The sequence below is a fragment of the Lytechinus pictus genome, chromosome 10 (genome assembly GCF_037042905.1).
Source record: "Lytechinus pictus isolate F3 Inbred chromosome 10, Lp3.0, whole genome shotgun sequence".
Taxonomy (NCBI): domain Eukaryota; kingdom Metazoa; phylum Echinodermata; class Echinoidea; order Temnopleuroida; family Toxopneustidae; genus Lytechinus; species Lytechinus pictus.
The window spans coordinates 7,853,918-7,871,264 of record NC_087254.1 but is presented as its reverse complement, the minus strand read 5'-3'; the positions used below and the strand labels follow the sequence as shown (position 1 = coordinate 7,871,264).

At 37.1% G+C, this 17,347-nt stretch overlaps 1 protein-coding gene across 3 annotated transcripts in view; it reads left to right on the top strand.

Moving 5' to 3' along the window:
* Window positions 1-17,347, top strand: part of LOC129269693 (splicing factor U2AF 50 kDa subunit-like) — a 28,813-nt gene that overhangs the window by 3,386 nt on the left and 8,080 nt on the right. For 2 of the 3 annotated variants that reach the window (XR_010294771.1, XM_064105231.1), the window contains exons 2-9: window positions 2,958-3,132; window positions 3,599-3,705; window positions 4,619-4,818; window positions 9,361-9,477; window positions 10,088-10,226; window positions 10,710-10,789; window positions 14,455-14,577; window positions 15,199-15,288. Coding sequence is in view for 2 of the 3 variants with exons in the window: in XM_064105231.1 (XP_063961301.1) it covers window positions 2,958-3,132; window positions 3,599-3,705; window positions 4,619-4,818; window positions 9,361-9,477; window positions 10,088-10,226; window positions 10,710-10,789; window positions 14,455-14,577; window positions 15,199-15,288 (1,031 nt within the window). In the remaining variant the exon portion in view is untranslated. Of the gene's footprint in view, window positions 1-2,957; window positions 3,133-3,598; window positions 3,706-4,618; window positions 4,819-9,333; window positions 9,478-10,087; window positions 10,227-10,709; window positions 10,790-14,454; window positions 14,578-15,198; window positions 15,289-17,347 lie in introns of all 3 variants that reach the window. The other variant, XM_064105230.1, reaches the window with a different exon arrangement.

Sequence of the window (17,347 nt, the reverse complement as noted above, 5' to 3'; positions counted from 1 at the left end):
ACTCTACTCGCTGAAATGGGAACCAGCGCGTACAACTCTATGGAAAACTCCACATAGAGTTGTACACGCAGGTTCCCATTTCAGCGAGTAGAGTAAACTAGTTTAATCTACTCGCCAAAATAGGAACCAGCGTGGAAAATTCTCAATAGAGTTGTACACGCTGGTTCCCATTTCAGCGAGTAGATAAAGACAGATTACTAGTTATATTTATTTCGTTAGTGATGATTCTTTGACGAAATAAATCTGATTAATAAACTGTCTTTATCTACTCGTGAAAATGGGAACCAGCATTTATAATTCAGGAGAATTTTCTTAGATGGTTCCCATTTTGAAGAGTAGATATAGAGAGAGATTGCCAATGAGATTTATTTTGTCAGTGATGACTCTGACAAAATAAATTTCACTAGTAAACTGTCTTTATCTACTCGTGAAAATGGGAACCAGCTATGCTGGTTCCCATTTTCACGAGTAGATAATACAGTTTACTAAAGTGATTCATCCCCAGATATATCTTGTTTGTGATTTATTTAGTGAATCGATTTTGTAATATAAGTTTTTGTCAACATTGTGAAAGTGGCAGAGTGGTCTTGAAGAGCAGGGAAATGCGGGGTAGATGGATAATTAAAAAAATTATAATTCCGCGGAATCGTCGATGTCATCTGAAAACTTGTCCACCCGTGGCAAACTGAGCCCGTTAAACATCGCATGAGGAAAGAGGTTACCAGTTGTGTGAAGAGCTTCGCATCGTAAACAAAGCCTCTCGCATCAATTCTTTTCAAAATCGCCAAAGCGAAGATTCTTTACATATCGTGGTGAAAGGAGGTACAAGTTCAATTTGGCTACCAGTTCCCAAAAGCACGGAATGGCCTAAAATGGTATCCACAAAGAAAAATGACTTGAAATTTTACCAAGATTTTGTTACATGTGCTGGTCAGAAAATGGTGCTAAATTAAATACAGTTTCACACCGGCCGACTGTCTACGAGCAATTTTCCCACCAGAAATTGTTCACAAATGAAAATGTCAGACATTAATAGGTCATAACAATTCCCTCAATCACATTTCAAGGTCAATATGCCACCGCCTTTCCAAATATTGTGATCGGGAACGACTGTATTTTGGCTTCGATCTCGACGTCATTGTTCAAATTGTCCAAATCATGCAAACAAAAGGATGAGCTGCTGCAGGCAAATCTTTGGGTCGCTAACTTTACTCCATATAAAAATTACGACTAAGCCAGGCCAGGCGAAGCGATTTCTGACTGAGAATTCAAATAATGACGTTGCACAACGAAAAATCGTCCATAGACTGTGTACAACGGATAGATCGTCTCCACAAAGCGATTCGGAGACCGCTGATTGGTCAATCGCGCAGATCACGTCATGACTATGTGGTCGCCAAAATAATTCCTTCGGACTGCGTGCGGAAGTATTGATAGCGATAACGATATCCGGTCACGTTGTGTAGGCTGGAAATGGTCTTGGTTCGTGATCGGATTGCTCTGGTATCGATCACAAATTATCGAAACTCTGCAATTTCATGCATATTCACGCTATGCTCCGAAACCCGGAAGCCAATTGACTTTGTGCACGTTGCGATAGACTCTACAAATTCCAACAAACACGATGCCATATCGAAGCTAATTCATAAGATTTTGACGGAAAAGCAAGAAGTGTGCGGTATCGGTGAGAAAATAGATCCTCCGAGAATACCTTTCATAATTCATATAAAATATAGGAAAGTGAAATTCTAGGTCGATTTTGGTACGAGGTGATAGAGAATTGCACACTTGTTTTGGTGTCCATACTGTGTGGGGAAATGGAAGGCTTGCACTGCGCATGCTTACTATATTTTCATTCATAAATTTTCTCTCGGCAGTGGCTGGATGACATCATATAATAAGCAAAATGTACACGACCGCTAGCGTTGAACGCTCCGCTCTCCGTTGTACACAATTTGTCGCTGTGCGTTGAGATCGCAGCCGAAAATACGACAGTACGACAATACACCAGATGGTGGCCTGTATTATTTCCAGAAGAAGAAGAAAATACAGCCGTTCCCTATCGCGATATTCAAAAAGTGATGGATATATTGACCTTGAAATGTGATTTAGAATGAGATACTTGCTATGACATTTGCAAACAATTACTGATGGGGAAATCTGCTCAAAGTCGGCCGATGCGAAACTGCATTCGCGCCCAGAAAATTTAGATTGTCCCAGTTTGATGTTACAGGGACTCTCATTTTTCAAATATTTCTCTACAGCTACAAGAAATCTAGGAAAATTCATTCACTTGCCAAGTGCTGACACCAATTGATTGCGCTAGTCAATGACAGTACTATTATCAGGTTTCATAACAAGGTTAATATTGGAAGACAGGGCTTTAGAATCTAATGTCATGAATCAATAACACATGTCAGACGTGTGTCATGCCGCATTCTAAAACTACAGTTAGTAATACAAGGCCATTGACCTACTCTGGAATATTGCAACTCTGCATGGGCTCCTGTCTACAAACGAGATGAAGATCTCCTTGAAAAGGTACAACAGAGAGCAAGTAGACTTCTGCCTCATCTCCGTCATCTAGACTATCCTGAAAGGCTGCAGGCTTTAAAACTACCTACTCTATCATGTAGAAGACAAAGAGCTGAACTGATCCAAATATACAAAATTTTAAAAGGACTAGATCAAATTGACCTAAACAACTTCTTTGAGATTGATGTTCATGGTAGAACCAGAGTTCACAGCATGAAATTAAGAAAACACAGATGCAAATTGCAAATAAGTCAAAAAGCCAGGCAATTGAAATCGTGCAGTGTTTGATTGCCTGGTTTAGTGATCAGCCCTTTGACATGGCGCATGTGTATCTATTAAACACACAAATTGAATTACTTCAAGATTATGGACTGTAATTTTCAAACATGAAGCATTCATGAATTTGTCTTTATCCCAAACAGACCGAAGGAGAAGGAGTCGCAGTCGAGATCGTGACCGAGACAGAGATAGGAGAAGCAGAAGCAAAGATAAAAGAAGTCGAAGCAGAGAAAGGAGGAGAAGGAGTAGAAGCAAAAGTAGGTCACGGTCAGGGAGCAGAGATAGAGACAGGGACAGAAGAGATAGGCGGCGGAGGAGGTTCGTAAAATCCAACCCTTCTACAATGTAATGAAAGAAAATAAGAAAAAATGGGGAAAGTTTGAAAGAAATTGTACAAGGAATAAAGAAAAAATGGGCTGTTTGGAAGTTGAGATCACAGACTTATGTAAATGTACTTGAATGGAAATCTCAATTGGCAATTGGATATTGTAGTTTGTTACAAGTGGTTTGAAACTTTTTTCCTAAACTCTATTTTACTCAATAGCAGGATTGGGCTCAATAACAAGGTACTTGATCAATTATGTTATAAATTACATATTTTTGAGTAATTGTATTTGAAATTTTGAAAGGGAAATTAATTGTAATTGTAATAAAAAAAAAGTAATTGACATCAATTACTTTTAATTACATTCAATTATGCTTTAAAAATAATCCTTGACAGTCTCTCAGAGTGTTATTATTTGATTTATGATTGAGTCACATGCCATTGCCTTCCGTTCTGTAGTCGTTCACCTCGTGAAAGGAAGAGGAGAAGGAAGCCTAACAAGTATTGGGATGTGCCACCAGCAGGATTTGAACATGTTTCTCCAATGCAGTACAAAGCCATGCAAGGTGAGTCTATTGATTAGAAAATGGTCTCTGGGCCCAGTCTTCCAAAGAGTTCCGATTGATCTGATCAATCTCAAGTCTATGGAAATCCATTAATGTCATAATTGTTTTCTTTTGGAAATTTGCTCAATGTCTTTTGAAAACAAAGAGAAGCGTACTTAATTGTCAAGAAAACAGTGAATGTATGAATATACAACATTTCTAGAAAATATTTTGAACAAACATGTAATTTAGATGTTGACATTGCTGGCTTTCCATAGTTGCGATTGAACTGATCAATCGCAACTCTTTGTAAGACGGGCCCCTGGTTTAAAATGATTGGTCTCCCACCCTCCTCTTTCTCTCACCTTCTCTCTTCATGTCCTGTCTTTCCATTTCTCTCCTAATCTCTCCCCCTTCCTCTTCTATTTTCAAATGTGAATATGCATAGAATTTCTTCAGAAGAAGTATGAACTTTGCTGCTTGGGAGAAAATAATGGTAGTTTTGGGTAATAATTTGCCATACTTGCAGACTACCTACAGTTACAATTGTGATTAATTTTATCTTTGTTTAAGGGCTGAGATTAGACATATTATGGAAGGGGATAATACGGGAGAAGGTGAAATGCCTAGAATCCTGCACAGTAGGCAGCATGTTAATACGGTGTACATTTGTGGTGTTTTTTTTTGGGGGGGGGGTGGGGTCATCAGAGGGGCGTTTAATGAGAGATATCAGCACTAACTAAATTGTCAGCTCTGACGATTTCAGTTACATCCTTCATTTCTGATTGGCTGAGTGAGAAGCTCTGGTCTGTCCGTTACTCTGGTAAAAATCAGAGAATGATGACTTATCAGTTCTGAGAAGCTTCATGAAATTATGCCCAGAAGATTTCCGATAATGAAAGATAATGAATATTGTTTTTTTTTCTTGAATCAGCTGGTCAGATCCCCCCTGCAGTTGCACCCCAGCCCATTATCCCCGAGGCTCCCATGCCCGCAGCCATCCCTCCAGCAGCAGCAGCATCTGTGGCGGCTGCAGTGGCGGCGGCTACACCTGCTGTCCCCGTAGTGGGCAGTCAGATGACCAGACAAGCTAGGAGGCTGTATGTTGGAAACATTCCGTTTGGTGTCACAGAGGTAAATCTTGACAAGTACCAGAGTTGCCTAGTGTCTCTGATCGTCCTAAAGACTCACTGGTTATGTGTAGATTTTTACTAACCCACTAGATATTTCTATGATATTAACTTGCTATGAGGGAAATACAGTAGTCTTATATTGCCCTGAGTCGTGATGAGGGCATTGTGGCTCTAGTAAGGGAAACATGCTATCTCGTGCAAAATTAAGGTTAGTCAATATTATTACCTATAGCTTTGTAATGTGTATATTCGAGCTGTTATTTAAAGAAATTTATGGGGCAATTTATTTATTTGGATAACCTGATTTCAGGTTATCCATTTAGAAAAGAGCTAAGGAATTGTGGTGTAAATTGTTCCTGTACACAGTTCATATATTTCATCAGTTGGAATATGGATATTATGGAGTGATAATTTAATTTTGCAAAGGAGGGGTATATGAATCAACGTTCTCGCCAGGTTCACTCTGACGCTTGGCGACGCAAGCCGCGCAGCGGCCTCGGTGCGTGCGATGCACGCACGGGGGGAGGGTTCGGGAGGGTATCAATATCGACGAGCTTAGATTGCTGCTAAATGCACCACATTTTATGTCTATTTAATGCTTCTCCGGCCACACAGCTGTAACGGTTGCGCGAATTGCTATTGAAGCAGAAAGGCAATTACTGATAACTTAAAAAAGTGAAAGGAAATGATTTGAAGTCAATCTCATTTTATACTTACAGTTTATAGATTATTTACATCGATAAATTAACTCCATACTTTCCAATGTTCAGATCGATATCGCTACATCCTTAGAAAGTGCGATTAATTTTGTGAATGCGTGTTGTTTCTTACGGACCGCATGCGTAGCCCTTTGAGCTTGCTCTGCGTCACGCCCTTACTAAATCCAAAGATTGTTCCGACTTTATACCTCGGTCACATTTGTTCTACGGCGGCCATACGGCGAGTCGAAAATAGCTGTTTTAACATTTTTTGTACCAGCTGAATACAAATTTAGGTGGTTTGAATAAAAATGAATAAAACAGCTGTTTTCGACTCGCCGTAGAGCAAATGTGACCGAGGTATTATTTGGAAGCCTCAGAAGTTTTTTTCCGAGGATTCCAAATAATGGGCATCGGTATTCATGAGACAGGGTCCCCAACTTATATAATTTGCATGGTTTTTTGTTTGGTTTATTCGATACTCACTGAAACTATAACTCTCATAAGACTTCTGTTAATGTTTATACTAATAATTTCCTATTGAGATTCTTTTATCACTGTCAATTATTGCTGTGTTCATTTGTATTGTTCGTTACCTATAAAATAATGAATGTGCTGTGCTCATCACGAGCGTGAGAAATATTTTTAGTCATTCATAATACTCTAATATTACGATTTTGTTGTTCTTAACTGCGATTTAAAATGTTTTGAAAGTATAGGTTAATTGACATGAAATAAGTTTTCTATTTTTACATAATACATTATGTAGGCCTACAGATACAGCGTGTGTGAAAGAGAGGAAGAGGGGTGGGGTTGTAGGATGGTCGAAGGGAGAGAGCGATAGGGGAGGGGTCGTGGCGTGGACAATGACAAGGGGATGTTGAGATCGTGTGTGTGGGATTGGTGAAGAAGTCAATATTCGAAGCGAATACATTTTTATAGACGTGTCTATACTTCTACCGATGATGACGGCCGAATAATCTTTCTTTACCTGTATATTTTGGTGAATTTAAAAAATATTTTCTTGCACCATGAGTGGGATGATTGAGGTATGTGATTCAATAAATTGCATCACAATATCACTATACATTGTAGGTGTAGTTTGAAAATCACGAACAGTTAATTAAAAATGAATAAAAGAGAAAGATCTTCTTAATTTTATAGCCCCCATCCAGCGTAAACACCATGAAGAGTTTTTGAGGTCACGAAATCAGCTGATTCGCACTCAAACAACAGGTTAACAGGTCACACACGTGGGACACATTCCAAGGGCGAGAATTCGGGGAAACCCGTTTTATAGCACAATGATTGGCTCAACCCAGAAAATGAATACTAATAAGATCACGTGCCATCGGCTTTGGGGCGTCTCGTTCACTTTCCAACTCATTTCATAAATATCATCCACTCGCAGTATAATTAGGCTAACGACGTTGTCAAGATATAACTCATATATTAAAAGCACAATTCCGATATAAAACATAAAGACATAAGTGAACTTGAAAAATTCATCCAACGATATTCAAATTATACTAGCAACTCATTGTGGGCGAGAAAAAACGATATACATATCCGATATCCTCTAAAACGTTCACACATATCAACTTCAATAATTCGTACTTGAAACGAATATATGTGAATGCCAATTCCACTTTGTTGAATGTGTACTTCTATCGAAATCTATTGAATCACGTACCCCTCCCAACCCAAGGTGGATTTTCCAATCGCCATAAAGATTATGCAGCCACAATCACAGTAGACACATCCATAAATCTATATCAATTTCATTCGCTACGAACAATCCCCTCCCCACAAAGTCACAAACATCCCATCATTTTCATCTACATTGCCCACGGCCACCCCCCCATTATTCTCTTTTTTCCTTTACACAAATTAATTTCGAATGATATTTTATTTTAAATCATAGTTAAGCAATTGTACAACAAATTCATAAAGCATTCACTGTGATGACTAAAAACAATTCTCAGGCCCGTGGCAGGTGCGCTCTTTATTTACTTGGCAGGCAAAGAGTGATAAAGAACAATACAAATGAAAATACACTGTACGTATAACTCACATTCATAAATGAGTCTTAATGATAAAAAATGTGAATAACATTAATAAAGATTATTAATTATGAAAATTATAACAGATTCAATGAATATATGAAAAAAGTCAAATTAAATTAGTTTTGGATCCCATCTAATTTTGGAAGACTATCGGATCCCCGGATCAAGGATTTTGATGCCATGTGCGATTTGTATTATGAATGTGACCTTTGCGAGCGCAAGTGCAGTGGCACAGAACTTGGTAGACATGCCGTCGCGAAATTAATCAACAGTTTCAAAAGATCGATGTAGCGATCAAGACTTTGGAAATAATGGAGTAAAATCGGAACTTAAATGTGAATTAATCATTTTGATGTAAGTAAATGAGTTGGACATTATATCAATCCATTTCATTGGCTTTGTCATTATTAACGTGATCTTTGAATAGTTTTCTCAATTCGCTCTACGGCAGTGTCATCAGAAATGCATTCAATGAATTCATGTAGATGTAGCTATAAAGGCTGGGGTCCTGGGACGAGATGAAATACACTGTACGTATAACTCACATTCATAAATGAGTCTTAATGATAAAAAATGTGAATAACATTAATAAAGATTATTAATTATGAAAATTATAACAGATTCAATGAATATATGAAAAAAGTCAAATTAAATTAGTTTTGGATCCCATCTAATTTTGGAAGACTATCGGATCCCCGGATCAAGGATTTTGATGCCATGTGCGATTTGTATTATGAATGTGACCTTTGCGAGCGCAAGTGCAGTGGCACAGAACTTGGTAGACATGCCGTCGCAAAATTAATCAACAGTTTCAAAAGATCGATGTAGCGATCAAGACTTTGGAAATAATGGAGTAAAATCGGAACTTAAATGTGAATTAATCATTTTGATGTAAGTAAATGAGTTGGACATTATATCAATCCATTTCATTGGCTTTGTCATTATTAACGTGATCTTTGAATAGTTTTCTCAATTCGCTCTACGGCAGTGTCATCAGAAATGCATTCAATGAATTCATGTAGATGTAGCTATAAAGGCTGGGGTCCTGGGACGAGATGAAACTATATTTCGATCGAATTTTGATAGTAATTTTGACACACTTTATTTTTGACAAAATAAGTGACAATATCAACTAAAATTCATAATCTAAATTACATTGCCCAAGCCAGTAACCCACGATACCCCTCTCCCCTCACTTGTTTTTTAGCGTATTTACTACCATTTTAAAGACGTAAATAATGTGAGCAATGCGATACGCAAATGCGAGGTAAACATCTTCGCGCTTCCCACAAAAGAGATTGGGCCTCGAGTAGAGGTCGTATCATATATAGCGCACTAGTAGTAGTGAGTGAGTCAAAGAAATCTCGGGAAGAAATCGTGGACGAAATAATTTTTTTATTTTAGGATCTGAAAAGCAGATTGTTTTTTTAATATATTATTCAGTTTTTGTGTAGATCTAGACCTGCTTTACAGTTGTCGGCCACGGTTGTCGGGGAAGTACACGGTTGGCGGATTTGCCTGAAAATTTTCAGGGTTGGCGGCGCCCGCCAACCGTGACGCGTGGTAGCGAGAACGTTGGTATGAATATTATTGTCACTAAGCACACAGCTGAGTCCTTGTTGATTAATTTTGATGTATTTCTCTGTCAAGTAAATAACGTGAACAGATAAATTTTCATTTCTATCCTGTATCTAAAATGTCCCATTTAGGTAATGATCATCAATAACATGCATTTTTCCTGATATTTTGTAGCCAATAGGAGTGTCTGTTATCTTGCAGGATGCTATGGTGGATTTCTTCAATGCTAAGATGCACAGTGCTGGGCTATCACAAGCACCGGGACCACCGGTCCTCGCTGTGCAGGTCAACCACGATAAAAACTTTGCTTTCCTTGAGGTAAATTCTCTTGATATATCATGTTTTATCGAGCAATCCTCACTTGCATACTATCTGAAGTTCTGTTAATCGTTGCAAATCGTTCTGATAGGCAAAGAAAAAACTTGTCATCGAAGATAGAAAATGTCCCCCTTTTGAATACCTTTTAGATGAATTATTTGACAAAATCTCTTTAGATTTTGTTATTTCAAAATGCAATATTTCAGGGGAGGGTATTTCGTTCTAAAAATTTTAATTTTGTATTCTCATCTTTATTCTTTTATTGTATGATTGTTTTTCCTTTGCAATAAATGTTTCTTGTCTTTGTAATTTTACTTTTTATGTACATTTCAACCTGCCTTGAACCCGTATAGGTTCATGGACCTGGTTTTGCTTGTTACTTTTTCATTGTTTCACTAAAGCTAGAGCTAGGGTAATAATAATTTTATCATGTTAAGTGGCTCCTGGTCCCCTAGATATATTGTTGGAACTACATGTAGGAGTTGTTAAAAAAATGAAAATGCAGTCAGTTCAAATTTGTTCATGTTAAGCAGTGGCTACCGTAGGTAGCTATGAAGTTATTGTAAATAATAAACCTATACCTAATCATATCCCTGTTCCTATTCCTTAGTTCCGTTCCGTGGAAGAGACTACCCAGGCGATGGCCTTTGATGGGATCCTATTCCAGAACCAAGCCTTGAAGATCCGTCGACCCAAAGACTACCAGGCCATCCCAGGCATGTCGGCTACACCTACTGTACATGTACCTGGTGAGCTTTTGTTTTTTCATTACTTCCTACAAAGCTATAGGATAGGCAGTGTATAATGTTTGGTGAACCTCAATTATTTTTCAGATTTTGAAAATAGATTATGAATTCCATCTCGTCTAAAACGTTCAGGTATTGTGGATGAAGCAAGAATTATTGTGTACCTCTCGTTCCATCATAAGCTAATTCTACTTTTGTTAAAGTAAACCCATTCCTTTCATGATTTATGATGATTGCTTATTGAATCATGTTTGTCAGGTAGTCTGCAGTCAGAGACCCTAATTGAAACTTTTATCAACAAGTGGGTCTTCACACAAGACCAGCGCAAATAAACTTGCTGTTACAATTTCATAGAATGAGAGGGACTTTATGTGCACGTTTTCAGACAACTTTCCTAGGGTGAAGGTTTGATAGTTTATCTTTTAAAGGTTAAGTAACCAAACCCTGGACTAATGAAAGTAATCCTATTTTATATCATTGTGGTAGGTGTTGTGTCTACTGTTGTCCAGGATTCGCCAAACAAGATCTTCATTGGAGGTTTACCAAACTACTTGAACGATGACCAGGTAAGAAACTTAGCAGAATAATTCCAATTTTTGTTTACACTGCTTAAGCTTGGCATCTTTCCCATTGGGTAACACAGCAACAGCATCTGTACAAACAAAAGTCTTAAAGATGACATTTGTTAGCAAGGTTGTTGCATTCGCTCCCGTTTTTTCTCCCTTTTCTTTTTCAATTTGTTTCCCTTATGGAGATCGGGAGCCATGAGAAATAGCTGGAATTGAACAAGCCATCGGTGGAATCAGGGCTGAGGATATATCTTTTCTCCCATTTCTTTCCAAACAAATATTTATTTTTATTATTATTTACTAGGAATCATCTAAGAATTTCAAATCTTTTTGTGTACCATCATTGCATTGTATGAAATGAAGCCATGTTCTAGGCTTTAGCAAGCACTTGGTCTACAGAGCATATCAACATTTTCAGAGTATGTAGAGATCTAAATGTGCATCGCTGAGTTATTAACATCCTTGCACTTCAAGCAACAAAAAGTTAAAGAAAAGTCTTCATTACATGCAGGTGGAGACAGATACAATAAGAACAAGGAGCTAAATATAATAGCAAATTGCATTTGAAGCAATTTTTCTGTGTAACGTTATATTAATGATTTCATAATATAGTTAATTAAGTAAAATTTCTACCAATTAAGGTTCTATGGTAGCAGGAACCTCTTCTATGAGATGTGAATAAAATAATGATTTAGAGGTGTTTTTTTTTTCATCAACGAAATATGCAGGAATCTATATTACTTTTAGTTTAAGGTCACCCCCCTCAATCATATGGTTGAAACATGGTAGTTATCTACTTAATAGAATGAAAGAGAGACGGACAGAGGAAGAGAGAGAGAGTGGGGATCTAGAGATGGGTGCATCAGAAATGCTAGTACTGTTTTAGGGAGATGTATGTACAGAGAAGAGATCATTGGGGAAGAGAGAGTGAATTAGAGGGGGGTAAGGGTTTGGGGAAGGGGCAAAATAGAATCGTGCAAGGAATAGAAGCCATCCATTAGTTAAATGTAAGTTAGTGTTGGGTCATGATATTCTGCCTCTTTATATCCATGAGACTGATCTCCGCAACATCCATGATGAATGTGGTCGTTGGTTTGCGAGATGATGCCAAAGCACTCTTCAATTGCTTCTATCACTGTGGATAGCAAGGTCACTACATGGAAAATCCGTAAGAATTCATTGTATTCAGCTGAAGCTAGGTGTTTTCTTTCCCAATTTAAGTCTTAGTTTTCCAGTCTTAAATGAAGCATCTTCAAGGATCGTTTGTTGATGGTCGTCCTTACTTCGGTCTAGTGAGTGATCTGTACGCGCAGATATTTTTTCCACTTTTTTTCTCCATTTCTTCCCTTTTACTTTTTTTCAGCAGCTCGCATCATATTTATTTCCCTTTTTTATTGCTCTTTTTCCCTAAACAGGCTAAAAATATATTCTGTCAGAATCATTGAAATATAAGTTTTCTCCCTATTCTTGTTGTGGCATGCATTTTTATACCGATAGAGATATTCCAATGCCTATTGTGTATTTGTGTATCATCTTGATATTACATAATATGCTGTTGCAACATATCACATGTTCAGTAAGAGGTCAAAAATGACCATCTCTATTCATCAATAAGACAGGAAAAATATATATATATTGATAAAACCTAAATTTTTCTTTCCCTTTTCTATTAATTTTGTTCAACTTTACAAAAAAAACTTTTTGGTTAAATAAGGCATTACTAGATATCAGCTAAATTAAATCATGACATGTAGGGTTGATTAAAAAAAATAGAAGTCTAGACATGCAATCACTTTATTTAATTAAATATTTAACAGTTCTTTCTTTTATTTCTTCCCGTTTCTTCCATTTTTTCTCCATTTTCTCTCCTTTATTATTGAAATGGGAAAGATTTTTGGGGGATAAACGAAGTGGAAATCTAAGAAATGGAAGATAAACTTCAGAAAGTGAAAAGAAAGCACATTGTGCGAAAGAATTAATTTGGAAGTGTTTACAAGATTTAGTGCTTGCTAATTATGCATTTTTGGATTTGGTCATCGTTGGGTCATTCAAGTCAACAACAACTTGATACGAGCATCAGTCTCCGAAGCCGAGTGGCGCTTTGCGTTTTAGTAATCATCGACACATTTCTCAGGTAACTATGGAGAGGTTGGGAATGGCTGGGGGAAATTTGGAACTGAATAAGAGTCGTTGTGATGTTTCTTAAAATGTGTATAGATGCGTTCCTTCCGGCCTAAGGTCCTAGCGAATATGACGCAGTTGGTGAGCTATGTAGATAGAAATTGAATTGAATAAGGTTCATGGGTAGTTTTCTTGTATTGTTATGTTAGCAGTTATCTTGCTATGATTAGGAGAATTAGTAGAAGATGGCTGATTTTCAATAGATATTAGTTTCAAATCCCTCAACCCATCCCCAAAACATTTACAGCAGTACAATCATAATTAATTTATATCAGGTTTTGGTTGAATGTACTGTGGGGCTGAAAAAAGCATTGTAGGTCATTCACTTTCATTCAGTTCAGAATCAAAGTAGGGGTAAGGCATTTAATATATAACAAGTGCTTGATCATTTGTTGTCGTTTTGGATAGGCAATGTTCATGGCTAAGAAATGTTTCAAAGGAGAAATTTCTTAGAAGGCTGCTTTCTGCCTACTAGGAAGGCTAAATGTACTGAATTGAAACTTGTACTGTCCTGTTTGAAGTGAACTGTAGTCTAGTGACAAATGGATTTTGAAAGAGAGAAATAGAGAGAGAGATATGGGAGAGATAGGAGTGGAGAGAGAGCAAGAGAGAATGAGAATGAAAGATGGAGATGCGTTTCTCTCCTAGTTTGGTAGACCATTGGAGATTCATTGACTAAACTGTAGAGGTAAGTTTGCGTTCTCTTTCATACAAGTTGTAAGTGGATAAAGGTTGCCAATTTTGCCGAAGTTATTTGATTACTGATCCTGTCGTACTGAATCAAATTTGAATTGAAAAGAAAACATCAAATTCAAACTCAAATAGATTTTCTTGCATGATGAGGCATTACCCATATGCCCCTTGTGTTTGTAAAGGAGGGGGATACATTTGAAACTGCAAGATGATTTGTAAATTCAGTTTACATTACATTATCCCATTCTGGATTATTCTTTAACAATAACATCTGTACTGTGTCGATATACTAAGTAATGATAGTTTTACATATATCTATTACAAGTATTCCTTTTTAGGCAAAAATACTACTTAATGATGACAGTTTTTTTTTAAAGATGAAAATGATATGTGACTAGTGGGGATTGAATCAAGCACCAATGAGTACCTCCTGAAGTTACATCTCAAATAATGGAAAGTTGTGTTTACAGATATTATTTGCATCTCATTACTTGTACATCTATTCAAAATTGAATAGAAAAAATGAAAAGGAAAATTGAAAAAGAGGCTTAAGCTGATAAAATTTAATTCAGTGATTTCTTCTTGTTACAAATTGTCAACAACAAAAAAGGTAATTGGTTATATACCAGCTTGGCGTTTACCAGCAAAATGCTGTCCTGCCGAGTTCCTGCGGGAGTTACCATAAACAAAGTTCCACTCATTGTAATTAGGGGCTATATAGTTAGGTAGTGCAGGTTTGCTAAACTGTTCTTATTCTTGTCTCCTCATTGCTGTGATGTGCTGCACAGGTCAAGGAACTTTTATCCTCCTTCGGTCCTCTGAAAGCCTTCAACTTGGTGAAAGACAGTGCGACATCGCTCTCTAAGGGATATGCATTCTGCGAATACGTCGATACTGACCGCACCGAGTTGGTAAGCCTATCATAACAAAGAGTTACGATTGATCCAATCAATCGTAACTATGGAAATCCATCGGTGTCATAATTTTTTTCTACCAAAAAAATTTGCACAGTGTCCCTTTTATGCAAAGAGAAGCGCAGTGAATATTCCAGAAAATAATGAATGCATGAATATACTGTACATCACAGCTAGAAAATATTTTGAACAAACATGCATAATAGATGATGACGTTGCTGGCCGTCCATACTTTGTAAGATGGGGCCCCGATGTAATTTGTAACAGAAAGTGTAGATCAGTGTTACTTGCAATATATCCAATGAAGTAGAAAATGTTCTTATGTATTGTGTACAGGTCAATAATGATAATGATAATAGCTATTTTTTAATATAGCGCTTTTTCCAACAAGACACAATTGCTAGGCATACTACATAGGCTTTCGCATCCTACCGGTTACCCTTTTAGTTCCTGGGTCGAGAGTGGCAAAGTGTTTTCAAGGCGAGAGTCAGAACCACTACACCACGGCTCTTCCACATTAATCATTTATTTGATTGATTACTCAACTGATTATTTAATTAATTGGCTTGTTAATCCATTTCTTTTTTATCAATGTTTTTTATTGATTGCTTCTTACAGGCTATTGCTGGACTGAATGGTATGCAGCTTGGTGAAAAGAAGTTGATTGTTCAGAGAGCCAGCGTTGGTGCCAAGAATGCAATGAACCAGGTACACTTGTTTATAATAATAATTATAATGATAACAGTATATTTACCCAGGGTAGCCACTTCAGTTCCGAAAACTTCTCCCAGCGGGCCCTGCTATTATTATTACACGGCTAAGCTAGGCTACCTAATTGGTTTCACACTGTTTTTGAGGAATTATTTCCTGCCGGTACCCATTTACCTCACCACGGTCGAGTGCAGCACACTGTGGATGAATTCCTTGCTGAAGGAAATTACGCCATAGCTGGGATTTTAACCCACGACCCTTTGTTTCAAAGTCTGGAGACTAATCCACTGGGCCACAACGCTCCACCCTGTTTAACCCTTTCCACGCGTACTTCGCACCAATGCACACTCGGTGCTGTGCGAACTTCGCATTTAACACTCAACAAACAATGCATTGTTTCCCTCCCTGAAAATAATTCAGTACAGATGGGTTCATTGTCCAGCGCACAAAGAGTTAACCCTTTTTATGACATTGCGTGGATCCTTGAACTTCTGACATTTCACCTCAGTACTTGTTTGAACTAAACTCTTCCCTGCCTCTCAGTATTTTTATTTAAGGCACCAAAAGTGAGCTCTATTAACAGACCTGCCAACCAGTACGTTTTAGCCGTATTTAGTACGTTTTTGCAACCAAAATACGGCAGTACGTTTTTTTTTTTTACAAAATCGTAATTTCTTGAGAAAAATCATCTCTATATGTCTCTATTTCATAAAACGTACACAAATATGGTTATTAGATCAATGTAATTTCAGGTAACTTGTTTTTTTTTTCAATCATTTTGTAAAAACCAGGGTGAGATATACACAAGTTTCAATGGGTTTTTTTTTTTCATCTGCGAGAGCAGTGCGCATTTTAGCTTGCATGCAGCTTGAGCGCCGTGATGGGCGAGTGCGCCAAGCATTTTATTATGAAATACAATTTTTTGGGGAAAATACAGTTTTTTGTATCACAGAATACAGTTTTTCATTCCCAGAGGTTGGCAGGTCTGTATTAATGGTATGCTTGACCGGTTGGAGAATGACTGATCAAAAGACAGATTTCTGATTACCCCAGCCTGAATATGTGTTGGCTCAGTCTCTTAATAATTTAAACTTATTCATAAGTTAATAATAATGTCAAATCTGTTTGAGTGTAACATATTCAAAAAGCGATGTAACTTGTTCTGTGTTGATTAGTTCATAAACATATCCCTCTTTTCTAATGTAAAACATAAGATATGTACATTTTTTAGGGCAAGGCCTCTTTTCTACTGTGCACATATATGACAGCACTGATTGATTTTTTATTCAATAAATACCAGTTGTGGTAATGATCTCCAAATAAGTTCGAAAATCCAATAAAATTACCACCCAGGTGTTTGTATGTATAAATAAAAAATGTGTGCCAAATGGCTCTGGAAGAAAATGTGTAATTGCTGATAAATGAGCAAAATATGCGCGGGATTCCATAATATGTCAGGTATTTTCCCAAACAATAGTAATACACTGTCCCACATATGACTTTTTGTGTTAGTGAATAGTGATCATCAGAATTATTGGTTTTCAGCTAAGATTTCATGATTTCACAAAGACAAGTTCATTTCAATGTAGAAGAACTAAATCTATGATGATATAGTAGCATTTAACCTTTAATTTAACCCTAAATAGACTGGGCTATTTCGACGCCTAAGAAGACTGGGGGGGGGGTGATTCAGCCCCCCTTATGATCTCGGCCGTCAATCGCGTGATCGCGATGAAAATTGGCATGCGCGTTACCCATGGCACTTTCTACAAAACTATAATATCAAATTCTGCAAAAATCTCATTGCTCATTAATTATTCTAATTTATGCGTAACATCATAAGTTTGCTCTTATTAACAAAAAAATGCCCCTAAAATGATAATTTTTGTTTCACATACTCTTTATTGGCATCTGATCAAATAAAAAATATTGTCAACACATTTTTTTTCTTATGTATTTTATTGTTTTCTAAATTTTCTTATGTATTTCTTTGTTATCGACTTATTTTGACCATAAATGAGATAACATTTATTGATTTTAAGCAGTAAAAGGAAAA